General features: G+C 47.0%; 1 protein-coding gene across 1 annotated transcript; it reads right to left on the bottom strand.

The window, feature by feature from the left end:
* Positions 1–9,322: 9,322 nt before the first annotated feature.
* Dnajb5 (DnaJ heat shock protein family (Hsp40) member B5) lies at positions 9,323–16,791 on the bottom strand. Its single transcript, XM_013153568.1, has 4 exons — positions 16,597–16,791; positions 14,128–14,372; positions 10,892–11,493; positions 9,323–10,715 (listed from the first exon to the last, which is right to left on the bottom strand). Exons 1-4 carry the CDS (start codon positions 16,776–16,778, stop codon positions 10,482–10,484), a joined length of 1,263 nt encoding a protein of 420 aa, XP_013009022.1. The 5' UTR covers positions 16,779–16,791; the 3' UTR covers positions 9,323–10,481.
* Positions 16,792–17,118: the final 327 nt, after the last annotated feature.

Consider the following 17,118-nt stretch of genomic DNA (forward strand, 5'->3'; position numbering starts at 1 on the left):
CTTGTGCCTGATTTTAGGGTAAAGACTTTCAGTTTTTGGCCATTTAATATTATGCTAGCTGTTGGTTTGTCATAGATGGCTTTTATCATATTGTGGTAAAGACCATTTATTCCAATTTTCTGTAAGGTTCTTATCATGAAGAAGTGTTGGACCTTATCAAAAGCTTTTCTGCATCTACAGAAATGATCATGTGATTCTTACTTTTGGCTTTATTGATATGGTGGATTACATTTATTGATTTACGTATGTTGAACCATCCCTGCATTCCTAGGATGAATCCCACTTGGTCATGGTGAATAATATTGATGACTTGCTGCATTTTGTTTGCCAATATTTTATTGAGAATTTTTGCATCTGTGTTCGTTAGGGAGATTGGCCTGTAGTTCTCTTTTTTTGGTTGGGTCTTTCTCAGATTTTGGTATTAGAGTAATATTTGCTTCCAGGAATGAGTTAGGGAGAATTGCTTCCCTTTCAATTTCATTGAAGAGTTTGAGGAGTGTCAGTATTAAATCTTCTTTGAATTTCTTTTTGAATTCTGCAGTGAATCTGTCTGGACCTGGGCTTTTCTTTGTTGGTAAGGATTTAATTACACTTTCAATTTCATTAATTGAAATTGGGTTATTCAGCAGATTTACATCTTCTTGACCAACTTTGGTAATTTGTATGTTTCTAAGAATCTGTCTATTTCTTCTGTGCTATCAAGCCTATGAGAGTAGAGGTTTTTGAAGTAGGTATTGATAACTTTCTGTATTTCCTCAGGGTCTGTAGTGATTTCACCCTTTTTATTCCTTATTGCATGAATTTGAATTTTTTTCTTTCCTTTTTTAATAAGGTTGGCTAAGGGCTTATCAATTTTATTTATTCTTTCAAAGAACCAACTCTTTGATGCATTAATTCTTTGGATTGTTTTCTTAGTCTTTATTGCATTGATTTCTGCTCTGACCTTTATAATTTCTTCCCTTCATTTGGCTTTGGCCTTGACTTGCTCTTCTTTTTCTAGATGTTTGAGATGTAGCATCAGGTTGTTTATTTCTGTTTGTTCTGTTTTCCTGATGTGGGAATTCACCGCAATAAATTTTCCTCTGAGGACTGCTTTCATTGTGCCCCACAGGTTCTGGTAAGATGTATTTGTATTTTCATTTGCTTGTAGATATTGTTTAACTTCTTCTTTAATTTCCTTTGAGACCCACTGATTGCTCAGGAGTATATTATTCAATTTCCATGTATTTGTGGGGTTTTTGCAGTTTCTTTTGTTGTTAATTTCTAGTTTCATGGCACTATTATCTAATAACATGCATGGGATAATTTCAATTCTTTTGCATTTACTTAAGCATGTTCTGTGGACTATTATATAGTCAATTTTAGAGAATGTTCCATGTGCTGCTGAGAAGAATGTATATTCTGATATTGTTGGATGGAACACTCTGTATATGTCCACCAAGTAAGTTCATTTGTTCACAGGTGTGATTATGTTCTGTTATTTCTTTGCTGATTTTCTGTCTAGTTGATCTGTCCCTTTGTGTCAATGGCATGTTAAGAGTTCCTGTTATAGTTGTGTTATTGCCTATTTGATTATTTCTCATTTCTGTTAGTATTTGTTTTGTATAGCTGGGTGCTCCTGAATTTGGTGCATATATATTTAAGATTATTATCTCTTCCTCTTGAAGTTTTCCCCTAACTAGTATATAGTGACCTTGTTTATCTCTTTGGATCATTCTTGGTTCGAATTTCACATTGTTTGCAAACAGAATAGCTGCCTCTACTTTTTTTTGGCGGGGGGGGGGGATCCTGTTCCATGGAGTATTGTTTTCCATCCCTTGACTTTCAGTCTACGAGTTTCCTTTTGGGTTACATGGATTTCTATATATACAGCATATTGTTGGGTGTTGTTTCTTGATCCATTCTGCCAGACTGTTTCTTTTAATTGTTTTCCTTTAGGATCTGAAATACTTCATTCCATGCTCTTCTTGACTTCATTGTTTGTGTTGAGAAGTCTACTGTTGGGGGCTGGGGATTTAGCTCAGTGGCATAAGCACCTGCCTTGCAAGCAGACAGTTGTGAGTTCAATCCCTGGTACCAATAAAAAGTTAAAAAAAAGTAAAAAAAAAAGAGAAGTCTGCTGTGATTCTGATAGGCTTTCCTTTATAGGTCTCTTCTCCCTAGCAGCTTTTAATACTCTGTTCTTATTTTGGATTTCTAGGATGTTGATTATTGTATGTCTGGGTGTAGTTTTATTTTGATTATGATTATTTGGAGTTCTAGATGGTATGTCAGTTTCCATTCTCATGTTTGGGAAATTTTCAGCTATTACTTCTGTAAATAGCCTCTTGTTATCATTTGTGTTGTCACTTTTTTTGTTTATATCTATCAATCTTTAAAAAATTTTTTTTTATTATTTTGAAGGTAGTAAAATATGAACAGAACAAGACAGGGCAAAGCCAACTGAGACAGTGCAGTGAAATTGGTACAGGACTTCACAGCAGGTTACTGAGATAATAGTAATAGGTACTACAGTGTATCTCATTATCCTCACAATAGTTGTTCTTTGAATCAGGTATAACAAAATCAACCCAAACACAGAACACTATAGAACTTATCAAAACAGAATGTTAAATAGAGCAATACAATTAATTGGAACAAAGCAAAACAATGATAACAATATTTGCCTTCAAAGAGATGGTAGAAGGAAATCCCCCATATGATCAACTCCCAAGAGATGCTCAGACCTCTGGCTCCCATTTCATAACGGAGGGAATGGGATGTTTGATTCTCAGCCCATGCCCGGTAGGTTCATGGCTGCTTACCAGGGAGGCGAGCAGGTTGCTTGGTTTCTCAAAGCTGTAAGTCCCAACATGGTGTGGATCTTGGAAGATGCTAGGTGGTTCTCCCCTGGGGTGGCCGCAGCTTGCCTGAGCCATGGCTGGTTACCTATATCTATCAATCTTATGTACAATTCAACAGCTGCAAGATGATGTAAAGAAAAACAACATATACCTATAAATTCTATATTGTTTTTCTTTGCATCATCTTGCAGCTGTTGAATTATTTCCTGATTTCTTATTTTATTTTTTGTCTTTTTCGTTTTTATTGGTACCAAGGATTGAACTCATGACCACCTGCTTGCAAGGCAGGTGCTTATGCTGCTGAGCTAAATCCCCAGCCCCTTAATATGGTTTTTTTTTTTTTCTTTTTTTTGTCTTTTTCTTTTTTATCGGTACTGGGGATCGAACTCACAACTGCCTGCTTGCAAGGCAGGCGCTTATGCCACTGAGCTAAATCCCCAGCCCCCAATTTCTTATTATTTTTAAAAGATCTTTCCTTTCCTGTTCACTAGCTGCAATCTTATCTTCAAGGTCTGAAATTCTATCTTCACTTTTGTTGAGGTGGTTTTGCCAACTTTCAATGGAATTTTTGATTTCCTGTATATCTCTTTGAATCTGCTTCATACATTCTGTTTGTTTCTTATATTGTTCATTCAGGATTTCCATCTTTTTGCATTCTTCCTCTAATTTTTTTAGCTCTGTCTTCTTTAGATATGTTCAGCGTTTCTTTCATTACATTTATCATTTCTTCTTTTACCTGGGAGATTATTTCTGATATAAGTTCATCTGAGTGTCCATGTCTCATAGGCTTGCTTGGGTTGGGCTGGAAGCTTGAGATTGCATTTGCTGTTTCATTTGGTCATTTTCCTGTATTTTCAGGTTTCCAGTGATGTTCCAAAACTTCCCCTGTGTGCTAGGAATCAGCTGGCCCACTTTTGGCTACCAGGACAGACTGTAGGCAACTGCTAGTGCCTGGAGGTTGCTAGGCATGGTCCAGTTAGTCCTGAGGTCGGGACCTCCTGTATATCCTCTGGTGATTTGGGACACTGGGTGTGGTCTTACCAGCAGGGAGCCATGTTCCAAAGCCCACCCCCGCCAATCAACTCACGCATGTTCAGCTCCCAGGACTGAATTCAGGCCCCAGCTAGCTGCTTGGAGGTCACCGGGCATAGACCACTTAGGCCCTTGGGGACCTCCTGTGTGTCCTCCAGTGATTTGGGACACTGGGTGTGGTCTTACCAGCAGGAAGTGATGTTCCAAAGCTTCCCCGGTGCGCTGGGGATCAACTTGTGTACGTTCAGCTACCCCGGGAGTCTTTTTTAGTTTTGTCTTGGTGACTTTGGCTAGGGGCTTATCTGTTTGATTTATTTTTTCTAAGAACCAGCTCTTAGATTTTTTATTTATAGTTTTTTGTTTTAATTTTATTGATTTATGCTTTCATTTTTATAATTTCCCTTGGGGGCTGGTTTATTATTGTTTCTCAAGTGTCTTAGGATTTCTCATAAAGCTATTCATTTGGGCTTGCTCTATTTTCCTAATCTGAGTATTAATTGTGATGAATTTTCCTCTTGAAACTTTCATAGTGTCCCTCAGTTTTATTAAGTTGTTCAGTCACTGTAAGAAGAAATATTTCATTCACTGTAAGAAGAAAAATTTCATTTCTGAAATTTTTACATTTTTTAAAATTTCTTCTGTCACCCATTAGTTTGTTAGGTTAGGTTAGGTTTCCAGGAGCTTTTGCCTTTTCTGAAATTTTTTCAGTCATTGATTTCTGTTTTCATTGTATAATGGTCTGTAGTATGCATGGGGTAATTTCAATTTTTTAATATTTACTTAAGCTAGTTTGCAGACTGGTATGTCACCTGTTTTGGAAAAGGTACCTTTTGCTGCTGAAAAGAATGTATACTCTGTTGTGAAGGGGAGGAACACCGTGTATATGTATCTATAAGTATATAGGTTCAAGGCTGTGGTTCAACTTTGATTTCTTTTTTTTTCTTTTTTTGAGACAGGGCCTCACTATGTAGTCCACACTGGCCTTCAGCTCACTTATGTAGCCCATGGTGATCCTCCTCTCTCAGTCTCCCCAGTGCCAGGATTACAAGTGTGCACCACCTTGTCCAGCCAGCTTTAGTTTAGTTATCTATGTCTTCATAGAAGTGGGGTAGTAAAATCTCTCACTATGATTGTGTTAGTGTTTATTTGATCTTTTAATTTCAGTAGTTTTTGTTGTATGAAGATAGGTACTCCAGTATTCAGTGCATATGTGTTTATCGATGTTATTTCTTCTTATTGGATTATTATTCAGAGTAGCTAAGGTTACAGGCATGCCTCATCACATCCAACTTTTGTCTTGTGACAGTTGAATACGATGTGTCTAGCTGTGAATCTCTTTTTGTTTATTACACCTGGAGTTCATTGAACCTTTTGGGTATATAGATTAATAAAAGTATTTCATCCAACTTGGGAAGTTTTCAGCCATTATTTCTTTAAAAAAAAATTTTTTTTTTGTCTTTTTCCTTTTTATCGGTACCGGGGATTGAACTCACGACTGCCTACTTGCAAGGCAGGCGCTTCTGCCGCTGAGCTAAATCCCCAGCCCCTTCTTCAAATATTTTTATTCCTTTTTCTCTTCTATTTCCAAAACTTCCATTATTTATGTTACTTTGCATGGTAGTATTTTATAGGTCCTATGGGCTTTGTTCATTTTTCTTCATTTTTTTTGTTTTCTTTTGTTCCTCAAATTGAGTATCTTCTAGTTCACTGACTTTTGTTCTGCCTTCTCCATTGTGTTCTTTTTTTTCTTTTATTTTAAAGAGGATAAAACCAAGGAAAATAAAACAGAATAAAACCAATAAAAAAAAAACAGTGTAAGTGATACAGGACTTCAAAACAATACAAAATCAACAATAGTTACCACAGTGCCTCTTGTCCTCAAAATAGCTGCAGATACTTTCAGGCATAGTAAAAATCAAACAAAACAGAACAGAATAGAACCAAGAAAAACCAAAACAATGAATGCAGTAAAGGACTTCAAAACAATGAAACTGACACAGGACTTCAAAAGAAGATAATAGGGAATTAACAATAGCTGCCACAAAAGAAGATAATAGGGAATTAACAATGGCTGCCACCTTCAGAAGGGGGAGCTATCCCACTAGATACCCCACTGCATACCCTATCCTCTGAATAGATGATCAGACTCCTGGCCCCAGACGTGCAACGTCAGTGAAACATCAAAATACCACAAGCATCAAATTGCATTTCACCTCAAAGCTATCATGGTAGTCTGTGTTTCTCCAGATCAGCTGGTTGCTTGGGCGGGGGGGGGGGGGAGATTGGCTCTTCTTGTCTGCCAGCCTGCGTGCTGGAGGAGGCTGCGGTCTGGCTCTTCCCCTGCCAGCAACAAACCCACGTGGTACTGGTTCCCAGGGAGGACTTGCTTCTTGGTGAAGCCTTGTTTTCTCTCCTCACAATGTGGGAATGGTGCAGAATCATGGGTAAAGGCTGGAGTCTGGCTGTCCCCAAGTCTGGTGGTGACCCATGCCTGGTGCAGGTTTGCGGGGGGGGGGGGGGCTTGCTTCTTGATGAATCCTTGTTTTTACAAAATTTTACATTTCAGATATTGTACTTTTTAACTCCAGAATTTCTGTTTGGTGATTTAAAAAATATTATCTTTGTCTCTGTCTTTTGTGTGTGTACTGGGTATTGAACTCAGCGGTATTCTATCACTGAACCACATCTCTTACCCTTTTATTATTATTATTGTTTTTTCAAGGAATTACTAATTGCCCTAGAGTAATTTGAACTTGCAGTCCTATCTATCTATGTATCTATGTATCCATCTATCTATCATCCCTCATTTGTGTATCATCTATCTACACGTCTACCTACGGCTATCTAGTTATACCTATCAATCATCTGTATCTATCATCTATCAATTATCATCATCTATTTGTCTATTAATCATCTATCTATATCCTTCTAGTTCTCCTCCTCCTCCTCCTCTTCTTCTTCATTTACCTCTCATCTATCTTTAACTATCTCCTGAGATTATCAGAGTCACTGCGGACAGGCAGGATACCACAGGTTCCCAACTATGGTGGAACCCTGAAGAGAAGCCAGAACAGCTACACAGTCCTTAACAGCTCCAAAATTCAAAACCTTGGGAGCCTCAGGGGACCATTTATAGCAGAAATGGAGTCACCTATTCTTGAGTTTTTCTGCTTGCTGCAGAAGTAGACTGAAAAGTTCTGAGTTTTACTCTTTGTAATACAGAGGTCTTAGGAAGCATTTAGTTTTTCAGCTCTCAACTTTTCTTTCTCTTCCTTCCTTTCTTTGGCATTGCTTAGGATTGAGCCCATGACCTTGTACATGCTAATAAGCCAGTGCTCTACCACTGAGCTATATCCTAGACATTCAACCTGTTTCAGCACAGCCTGACCTCATGGGACTTTATGCCACTTTCCATGTTTCCAAGAGAATTTCTGTAAGCAACAATATTTAGAACCAACTGGAGTATTGTCTTTAAGAAATTCATGCAACACTTGTGAGCTATGGTCTTCAGGCTCCAAGAGTCTCTGGAATGCATGCAACCTCAAGACTCTTAACAGAGACATCTCAGATAAGAACAAGGATAGAGTCTCATGGCCCTCTAAGATGTCTGTAGACTAAAGCAGAAGGGATCTAAGGAAGAGTTTGTTGGTGACTCAGGCTTCCATGAGAGATGCCTGGCAAAGTTCCAGCTAGACTTTCCAGCTAGTAAAGTCTGAGGCATAGCCTGAGAAAGGACTCCAAGGCAGTCTGCCCATCAAGGAATTTTCAGGTACCTAGGTTTTGGGGGTTGATTCTTTAGATGAGACAACAACAAACAAAACAAAACAACAAAGTTCCCCAAATAAACAGAATTACTGAGTCCCTTAGATAGTGGGTCATGAAATGAGTTATAAATGTGCTCAGGAGAGAACCGAGACCAAAATTACACAAAGGCGCACGTGCATACACACACACACACACACACACACACACACACACACACACGAACGAAATAACATTCAGGGTTTTGTTGAGGTAAGAAAACCCAATAAAGACCCCACCCCTCAGGACTGGGCACTGGGATGAACCAGTATTTCCCCCAGCTCCTTTACCCTCTTGACTTTCAGGTCTATGCATATGGTCTTTCTCCCTTTTCCTCTCTCTTTCTCACCTCTGCTCGCACCCAATATGGACATTCAAGGACCAGAAATTCTTGTGTACCTTCTAAGAAGGAAAAGATTCAAGTTCCAGGGGAAGTTGGAGAGCCCCAGGCGTCACACTGAAGGACTGCTTGCCTCAGATGGCCTGGTGTCTCATGAGTATGTACTTGAGTCAACTTCTCAAGTCTATGTGTCCACATAAGTGCCAGAGGGAGAGGCCTAGGCCACCAGACCCAGATGCCAAAACTTCAGGCCTCTGGGAAGAGCAAGGGCAAAATTTTAGCCCCATTTTGAAAGATAGACTACCCTAGGCACCCCAAAGTAGGAGAGTGTGGAGCAGGGGATGCAAGGTTGTGATCCCCCAGGCCAGAGGATTAGCAGATACCCTTGTGCATGAAATCCCCTAGTTTCCGCCTTAACGGGAACAGCCTCTGGCAAAACATACCTCATATAAGGACAAGACCTTTTTTAGTGTCTCTGTCCTGGCATGAAAAGCAAACAGGAAGTCTGCTGTGAAGCCCAGTCAGTAGGCACGGTCTTCACTCAGAGCTCAGCAGGGCATGCCTGCAATAGCCTCATCCTGGGATGCAGCTGTCATGCGGGAGGAAAGTTGGTCCAGGAGGAAGGCAGTCTGAAACCCCAGGGCTCCTTCCCAGCCAGGCCCAAGGGAAAGGATGGAAATCACAGTGCAGAATCACTTCCCAAGGGATCTCAGCAGAGGGCCAGATTTATCTCAACAGGGACAAGCAGGTCAGGTTCCAGAGTAGCTATCCCCAGAAAAGTGTGTTCAGCATCTTGTTCAGTGTCTCCGGGAGCTCAGGTTCCCATTCAGGCCCTGGACTCTGAGCCAAAGATGTTACTAACCTCTAGCTACTGTCTCTACTCCCATGCCTGGCCTTTGAGGGTGTGTCAGCCAAAAAAAAAAAAAAAAAGAAAAAGTAAAAATTCCTCTTCTAAGAAGAAAATGTCTTTAACTCAGAGAGATGCTTTAGACAAGAAAAGAAAATCTATTACAACAGATCTCACATTGACACGTTTTCTGAAGAAGATGGTCTCTGTCAGGACCAGGGTTATGTTTTCTCCCACATGGCCTGTTTATTCTAATAGATGAATGGTGTTGCTGGTCTTGGTCATATTTGGATGCTTTTGGATTCCAGGAGTCTGAGCTTACAGGAAAGAGTCAGCTTCTCCTTGTAACTGAGGGTCTGCTTGGCTTCTTGAAGGTGACCAGGGTCCCGACCGAGGCTGGGAGCAGCACACACACCACCCCTCCTATGTTCCAGGTTTACTGTTTCTGCTTAGATGCCATATTTTTAAAATACTTTATTTTTGATAATACTGTCATTACAAAAAATACAAAAAAACTACTATAAAAACATTCAGGGGCTTGTCAAAGTGAGAAAACCTAAAGACCCCACCCCAGGACCAGCTGAAGCAGTCTTCTCCCAGCTCCTCCACTATTGACTTACACAACTGGGGGAGTGGGGTGGGATCACACAGGCATAAAAGGGCTGGAAATTCCCCACACAGCCTCCAAGAAGGGTAAGAAATAAGTAGCTTCACATATCACAAAAGTGGGACTTGGAAGTTTGGGGTGGCTAGGCCCTGAGTTCAGAGGTGTGGAGAGAAACCTGTGACCCTGAATCTCTTGTTGGGGAATAGCTGCCACCTGACCCCAAAGCCCTTTCCCTTCTTGATGAGGGCTGGGAGATGGGCCCTGGCCCACCCTTAGCCTTAAAATCCCAAGCCCTTCCTCCCTTTCTCCACCCTCGAACATTCCTCAGAGCAGCAGAGAAGGCAGAACCTGTCTGTGAGGTGTAGGCTGGGGGCAGCTGTTGGGGAGATTGCTGAGGGTCAGTTTATCTCCCTCCCCCAAATGAAAAGTGTCTCGTGCTCAATGGCCCTGTTCGAGGGTTGCGGACTTCCCCTTTCTGTCTTTGCCTCTCCTGCCTCCTGGAGAGTACACATAGCTCTGGATGAGTGCTTCATGTACGTGGATATGTGTGCGGCAACCATGGACACTGTGGACCAGGGGTGGGGGTGGAGACCAGTGTCCTTTGTATCCTCTTCCTCCCCCACACAGGAGGAGCTCAGAGGGAAGGGAAAGGAAAGGTATCAGCAAGGCTGAGGGAAGGAGGACATGCTATTTACAGGCACAGACAAGGGATCTATATCTTCAAGTAGCACTCAAGTCACTCCCCAGCCACTGGAGTGGAAACTGGATTCAAAGCTAGTGACAGAAACACTGACCCCTGGCCTGGGCTGGCTCTCCCCACCTCCCTCCCACTCCCCAAGGCAGCCCAGCTCTGAGAAGGGTCAGGGACAGGAACGTTATCCTGAAAACCAGTGGCTTTTTTTGCGTTTTAGAAAAAGTTTCCAGTGTCCAGTGGATGTCAAGCTGGGTGTACACTGGACGGGTGAGTGTGGGGTATTGCTGTGGTAGACTCTGGGCTGGCTGGGGCAGCGCCTAGGAGCAGGGCAGGTGCTGCTTCAGGATCTGTCGAGTCTGTGGTGTCAATCTATCCGGGAAGCGGACCTTGAACTCCACAATGAGGTCTCCCCGCTGCGTGGGGACCTTGGGAAAGGGAAGGCCCTCCCCTCGGAGTCTCTTCACTGTGCCAGGCTTGATGACATCATTGCAGGGCAAAGGAATCACTCGGCCATCAATGGTGGGAATGTTCACGGTGCAGCCGCACAGCGCCTGAGGAAAATGAGGCAAAGAGTGAGGGAAGGGAAGCAGAAACGGGGCAAGAGTGTGCCAGGAAGGAAGGAAGGGGTGTTTCCTATCACCCCTCCAACACACGTTCACCACACACACCACACACACCCCATACACATACCCGACACATACACCTCACACACCCCAGGCAGCCCCACCTCCTTGAGGCTGATCAGGGCGCTGTAGAGCACATTGGTGCCATCCCGGCGAAAGTGTGCATGGGGCTTGTCCTTGAGCACGAAGACGATGTCGGCAGGGATGTTGTCAGGTGTGGCATCGCCCTCTTTGGGGAAGGTGATCTTGGTGCCTTCCTTCCAGCCACGCTTGATGACAATGTGCAAGATTTTGTCCTCGGTGCGCACAGTTCGCCCGTCAGGGTTGAGGCGCCGCCTTGTGATCTTCATGCGCTTGGTAGAGCCGTGGTAGATCTCCTCCAGGGACACCCGCAGCTCATGCACCACAGGTGGGTCCTGCACTTTGCGCCGGGGATACAGAGGTTCTGGGGCTCGCCGAGGACCCCTACTCAGCCCATTGAAGCCAAAGCGGCCAAAGGCACCAAATGGGTCCTCATCTTCATCCACATCCATGTCATCTGGGTCAAAGCCACTGAAGGGCCGAGTGGAACGGCTGCTGGCAAAGAAGATATCGAAGGGGTTGGAGCCACCAAAGAAGGAGGCAAAGGTGGCGTGAGGGTCCCCATGAAAGGTGTAGTGAAAGGAGCCACTGGAGCCACCTGACGTGCCACCGCCGGTCTTCAGGCCTAAAGGGGAGGAGAAGTTAGGGGCAGTGTGGCACATCTTGGAGCCACCCCAGTGTCTCCCCCACTGCCCTCTAGTTTTTGGGTTTGGGCCTGAGAAGGAAGCAACCTTTAATTCCCATGGAGGGACCACACTAACAGAACATGGAAAGCTTCTGGGGGGATTGATTTCCACTCTTAATTAATTACATATTGGAGCACAATGTGAATCTTGGTCATTACCAAAAAGCTGGAAAAGCCAGGACCAGGGGATTTACGGGAGGTAACTTCTGGTCCTGTAACTTTTTCCACATACTCATGGCCCAGAGATGTCTCACAAAGCCTTGAATGACTGGTTGGGGTCACACTGCAAGTCATAGCTGGCTCCGCTCTTCCTCAAAGACACATAGGACAAGAGGCAATGAGGCAGGATTTGACCATACAGAGGGCTGTGAGTGACCTCTCCGGGATGGGGTAACATAGTTCAGGAGGAAGCCCACTGTTTACTTTGCTTCTAGTAATCCTTCTTCTTTCCCAGATCCTTCCCAAATAGGAATCAGTAGAAGCAAAAGCAGCAGAGTTAATTTGAAGACAAGGAGCTATTTTTCTAGGAAAAGTTTTCAAATAAGCTGTGCACAGTGTGGCACGGTCTCAGTGAATGTCACTCACACTTTGTATCGACCCAGCCTGCACACTGCTAAGCTGTACCCCCACACCTAATGGTGAGCAAACACCACTCATGACCAGGTGGGCGCAATGCCGGTGGTGCGCCCGGCTGTTTGCTTTGCAGCCCAGTCCTGTCTAGGAGAATCCCACTCCGGGATGTTGCCTCCAAGGGGCAGCGGTGGTGATGCTGGAGGTCACTAGGGTGGGGTGAGAGGGGATTCATTCAGAGTGGATACAAAACTTGTAGACTCAGGAGTGGACCCCTCTCTCTAAGGCCTTTGATCTAGAATTTTAATGGGCTATGAAAGCCTGAGCCTACATCAGCCTGCTACTTCTTGGGGCTGCGAAGCTGGATCTGGGTTTCACCAGTGAGGCCAAGCAGCCCACAGCTCAGGGACCTGTGCAGCTGCCTCTTTACCCTCCCCCACGCCCTAGGGTCTGCTTTTTCCTTCCGTCCAGGGGTGACTGTCCAGAGCTCGGGGAGGGAGGGAGCGTCGACTAATGACAGGAGGGAGTGACTCTCACTGGGCATCCTGTGCTACCACCACCACCTTTTCAAACTGGGAACAATGGGTGTCCCAAGCCGGAGAAGCCCAAGCTGGAGAAGCCAGGGAAGTCTGTGTGCACCATTGTTCTGGCTGTGTGCACCATTGGGGAGGAGGCAGGGTGGGCCAAATGTAACCGTTTCCAAGGCTGCTTCTCCCTCCCGAGCCTGGAGGCCTGGAGAAGGCTGTGCAGCACCAGCAGGGCCTTCTGGGTGAGGGTCTGTGCCTGAATCCAGGGTCCAGGCCCAGGGTCTGAGAGGGACCCTTTGCAGAGTGGGGGTGCAGTGTCAGGGTAGCCCTCCCTGTCCTGGCTTCTTCCTGAACAAAGGGGAGGCTGAGGGGAAGAATGAGTGCAATTCCAGTACAGGTCACAGGGTGGCATGGTGCCCACACTGCTTTCTGCTTGCCCTGCCGGTCCTTCCCTCCCATCCCTATATCCCAGAGAGAAAATGCTGGGGCTAATGCTGGGGATTCCAGCAGGTTCCCGGTGAATCTGGAAGGCGGTAAGAGCCAGAGCGGACAGGAAGAAATGGAGGGAAGAGAGAAAGAGAGGGGGCTGGGAATATTGGGGTGCACAGGGGACCGGGGAACACAAAGCAAGGGCTGGGGGAGAAAAGGACAGACACCTTTTGACTCCTGCTTGGTGTCCAGCACGGTACACACCATGTTTCATTTTGAAGACACGGTAGGCAGGGTAAAGTGGAGGATAACGTGAAAGGAAGGTGGATGTGTTGGAGGAAGGACAGTTCTCCCAGGAAGGAGAGTCCTCAGCCATGACAGCGTCTCTTAATATAGCCTGACAGGTGCCTGTGGCTGGCGGGTGGCAGGCGGCCCTGAGGGGCAGGCCCAGAATTAGCAGCTACATCATGCCTGTGGGATGCAGGGGGAGGGGCCACCTCTCAGAGGCTTTATTTGGGCTTTTCCTGCCACCCGCCCCATGCTTGGCCACCAGCTGCCCCGGGGAGGGGTAAGATGCCAGCAGCAGTTCCCCAGCGGCCTTGGATCCTTGCCATTTTCTTGGTGAGGCGAAGCTCCTTCTCTGTGCTGCCGGCCTGAAGGGGCAGGGGCAGGGGCAGCAGGGGACAGCCACTTCCACTCAGAGCTACCGCCCAGGGCCAGACTTTTATGCTGATGAATGTAAATGCCCTGTCCTCAGTCATCGGGATCCTCTCCCCAACTTTCCTCACCAACCAATGGGGCAGCGGGGCCTGCAGGCAGGACTAATAAGGCTGGGAAGGACTGGCTCTGACTTCAGAACTTCTTAGAGCCTGAACGTAAGAGGGCCAGGGGAGAAAGGCGGGAGGACCCCAGCAAGCTGAGGCGAGGCCCAGAGGCAGCCCAGGTGTCCGCCCTGCTCACCTCTCGGCCTCCATGCCCTGCTGTGACAGCCGCGTCCCCAGAACTCCAGACAAGCTTGGAGCTGGCCTGGGCTCTCTTACTCTCTTACCTTCCTCCCCATACTGGTCATACAGGCTCCGTTTCTTAGGGTCGCTCAGCACATCGTAGGCCTCTGCAATCTCTTTAAACTTCTCCTCGGCGTTGGGCTCCTTGTTTTTGTCAGGGTGGTACCTCAAGGCCATCTTCCGGTAGGCTTTCTTGATTTCATCTTCATTGGCCCCTGATGGGATCCCAAGAATCTTGTAATAATCTTTGCCCATCACAGCCACTGGACCGGTGCTGGTCTCCTTGTTTCTGAAAGAAACCCACGGCCAATCCTTGGTGCCCCAGTCTCTATTTCCCAGCCCTGTTCCTGATGATCCTACAATTCTAACTGATACCCTGTGTGAGCTTCAGTGGGTCATGCCTGTTCTGGGGGCCTCTGTCTCCCCATCTGTAAAATGAAGGTTCAGACTAGATGATCTCTTCCAGCTCTGACATCCTGGGATTCTGTGATTCCTTCCTCAGCTTCTTGGGGTCAGACTGGGGACTTCTGAGAGCCCCTTCTGAGGGAGGTGGTGGCACCGTGGACTGACAGACCCACACACAAAAGCTACAGAAGGTCGATGGCCTGGTGAGGTCACCTGAACATCATGGCTCCTACGCCACACCTCAGGCATGGTGCCCAGGCTGAGGGCAGCTGGGGCAGTGCCTAGGGCTGGGAACAGGTCTGGGTTTTCAGTCAGCTGTCCTGGCCAGCCAGGCTGAGTCAGGGTATGAATGCCTGGAGTCCTCCCTTCCTTTGGAGACCCCAAGCCTCCCTGCTCCTGCCCCCTAGACGTGCTAAGCTTCACATGTGACTCAGATCACAGGGTGACTCACAGCCTCGCTGTTCCAACGCCCTCATTAACTGGGGGTGACACTGTCCTTCCCCCAATCAGGGCGAGAGTTGCCTGTACTCGTTTTCTAATGTCTACACACAAACTGTGCAGACCTGTCTGTAGTGCTTAACACTGTGCAAAAGCTTCCCCAGGAGAGGGCCGTTTTGAACCCTAAATGTTGGGAGACACCTGGACTCTAACCACCATTCCTGAGCGCTTTCCCTGCAAGCCTCTCCCTCTTACCTGTCCATGTGGCTTAGGATCTGGCCCAGCCCACACACCCCGACAACCCCTTCTAAACAGGTGCTGGGGCATCCAATACAGGAAGAAGAAACACAGGCTCTGAATCTTCACTGCCCCATCCCTGGCCCTGCAGTGCATCTGTGAGGGGTATGAAACAACAGGGGCCTTCCTCTGTCTAGAGCTATTTGGGGGGATGGCTAGGAGCCATTCTCTGGCTCTTCTGAGGCTCAGCCAACCCCTGCCGAAGCTGGGAGAACCAAAGTCTTTCTAGCAATGTCCTGGGCTGGCAGCCACAGTCAAATCCTGCTTTTTTGCTATGACTGCTTCAAACCAGTGAGGTGTACAGTGTGTCCTGGCAGGAACTGGGTAAAGGGGAAGTGTCCAAGGCCCCAGGTAGGCAATGACAATGACCCTAGATCCTGTCCCCCCCCTGGGCCTGATGCAGTAGGTTGACTCATGGTGCCAGGAGTCACCTCATTCTGACGAAGACAAGGTGCCATAAAGGCAGGTACTCCCTCATCTCTCCACACCAGCATGTCACGCCTGTGGGGGAGATGGGCTGGGGGAGGCAGAGAAGAAAGAGCATCTGGAGGAGGGCAGCCATTTTCGGAAGCAGCGGTAGAAGCCGTCTGAGAGGGTGCTGGGGGTGGTCTGCCATCACGGCCTCAGCCCACATCTTTTTTCCCCTGGGACTGGGAAGGAACCCCAGCACTCCATGGGTGCCCCAGGGAATGCTAGCAGCTCTAACCGCAGCGGGAGTGGAGCTGCTCACCATCCACCCACCCGCCTTTTGTTGTCCCTGCATCACCTTCTCTCCCAGCCAGCTTCCTCCCTGGCACCCACCTGCTAGCTATTCTAGACCCACATCGCTCTTGCCTCCAGACACAGGGCAAACTGTTTCAGGACATGCCTCCTTTCCTTCTCTTTTCCACCCGCCCTCCCCTCCCTACCCGCAAGCAAGCCACGTGGTGGGATGACAAAGGAACCCCATGGCATGCCACTGCCTCAGATGGAGCAGAGTGACAGGGGATGTCAACCCGTGGCAGGAATGAAATATGGGAAGAAATGGCAAGAGGGACTGTTGGGGCACAGGGCTGGGGACGGCTGATGTGGAAAACAAAGTGCTGATGGAGGGGCTGAGAGACGACAAATAGAAATGGCTGAGGTGGAAAATGGGGCCCTGAAGGGTCAAGGGGGAGAGCTGGAGAGAAACCTGAAATATTGGGGGGATGGAGAAAACAAGGTTTGAGAGATGAATGATAAGAGGTGAGCTCATTCACATGTCTGGGAAGGAGAGGACGCGAGTACTCAGGCTGAGATGAGGTGGGATGGAGTTGGGTTGGCCATGGAGGCGATGGCTGATGTGGGGGTCTGACTTCGGATGAGAGTGAGTGCCCTTCTCTGGAGGGACTTACCGAAACTTTACAAACCCATTCAGCGTCCACGCTCGAAGTTTTAAGGGCTCCAGCTGAATTTTAAACATCAAGCTGGCTAAGAAGTCTTCTCCCCAGAAGTGTGGGAAGCTCCGGAAAGCTCCTCGAGCCTGGAGTGGGGGTGCTGCTGGGGGTGGGCAGGAGAGCACTGTGCGCTTAAACATGCCCAGCCAAGCCCCTCACCTCTGATCGCTCCACCGGAGCCTGCCTGGAAAGCTGCTGCTCTGGAAGCCACCTCCTCAGATTCTCGGAGGCCCTTGCCCAGCAAGACCTGTCTGGTGTTGCAGGAGCCAGACCTGATCCTCAGGTGCCAAGAGTGAAGAAAGAGGGTCCAGTAGCCACCTGCTTGTGCAGGTGCAGCAGTGTCTGGAGGGTTGTGAGTGGCTGTGTGGCAATGTGACAGCGAGGTGGCGGCCGCAGCGTGTGCTGGTGAGTGGCAGCGTGTGTACCTGTGAGTGGTGTGACAGTGAGGGGTGCGAGGCAGTGAGCTCCGTTCGCCTGCGT

This window comes from Cavia porcellus, unplaced genomic scaffold (genome assembly GCF_034190915.1).
Source record: "Cavia porcellus strain 051 isolate PalLab524CR breed Dunkin Hartley unplaced genomic scaffold, mCavPor4.1 scaffold_1, whole genome shotgun sequence".
In the NCBI taxonomy this organism is placed as follows: domain Eukaryota; kingdom Metazoa; phylum Chordata; class Mammalia; order Rodentia; family Caviidae; genus Cavia; species Cavia porcellus.

Bases quoted from the DNA above. Each gene is read 5' to 3' on its own strand.
- Dnajb5 (XM_013153568.1), bottom strand. From the start codon at position 16,778: ATGTTTAAGCGCACAGTGCTCTCCTGCCCACCCCCAGCAGCACCCCCA. The intron at 11,494-14,127 runs GTAAGAGAGTAA...CCTCCCCTTTAG, and splicing joins TGACCAGTATGGGGAGGAAG to GCCTGAAGACCGGCGGTGGC. The intron at 10,716-10,891 runs GTGGGGCTGCCT...CATTTTCCTCAG, and splicing joins CCCTGATCAGCCTCAAGGAG to GCGCTGTGCGGCTGCACCGT.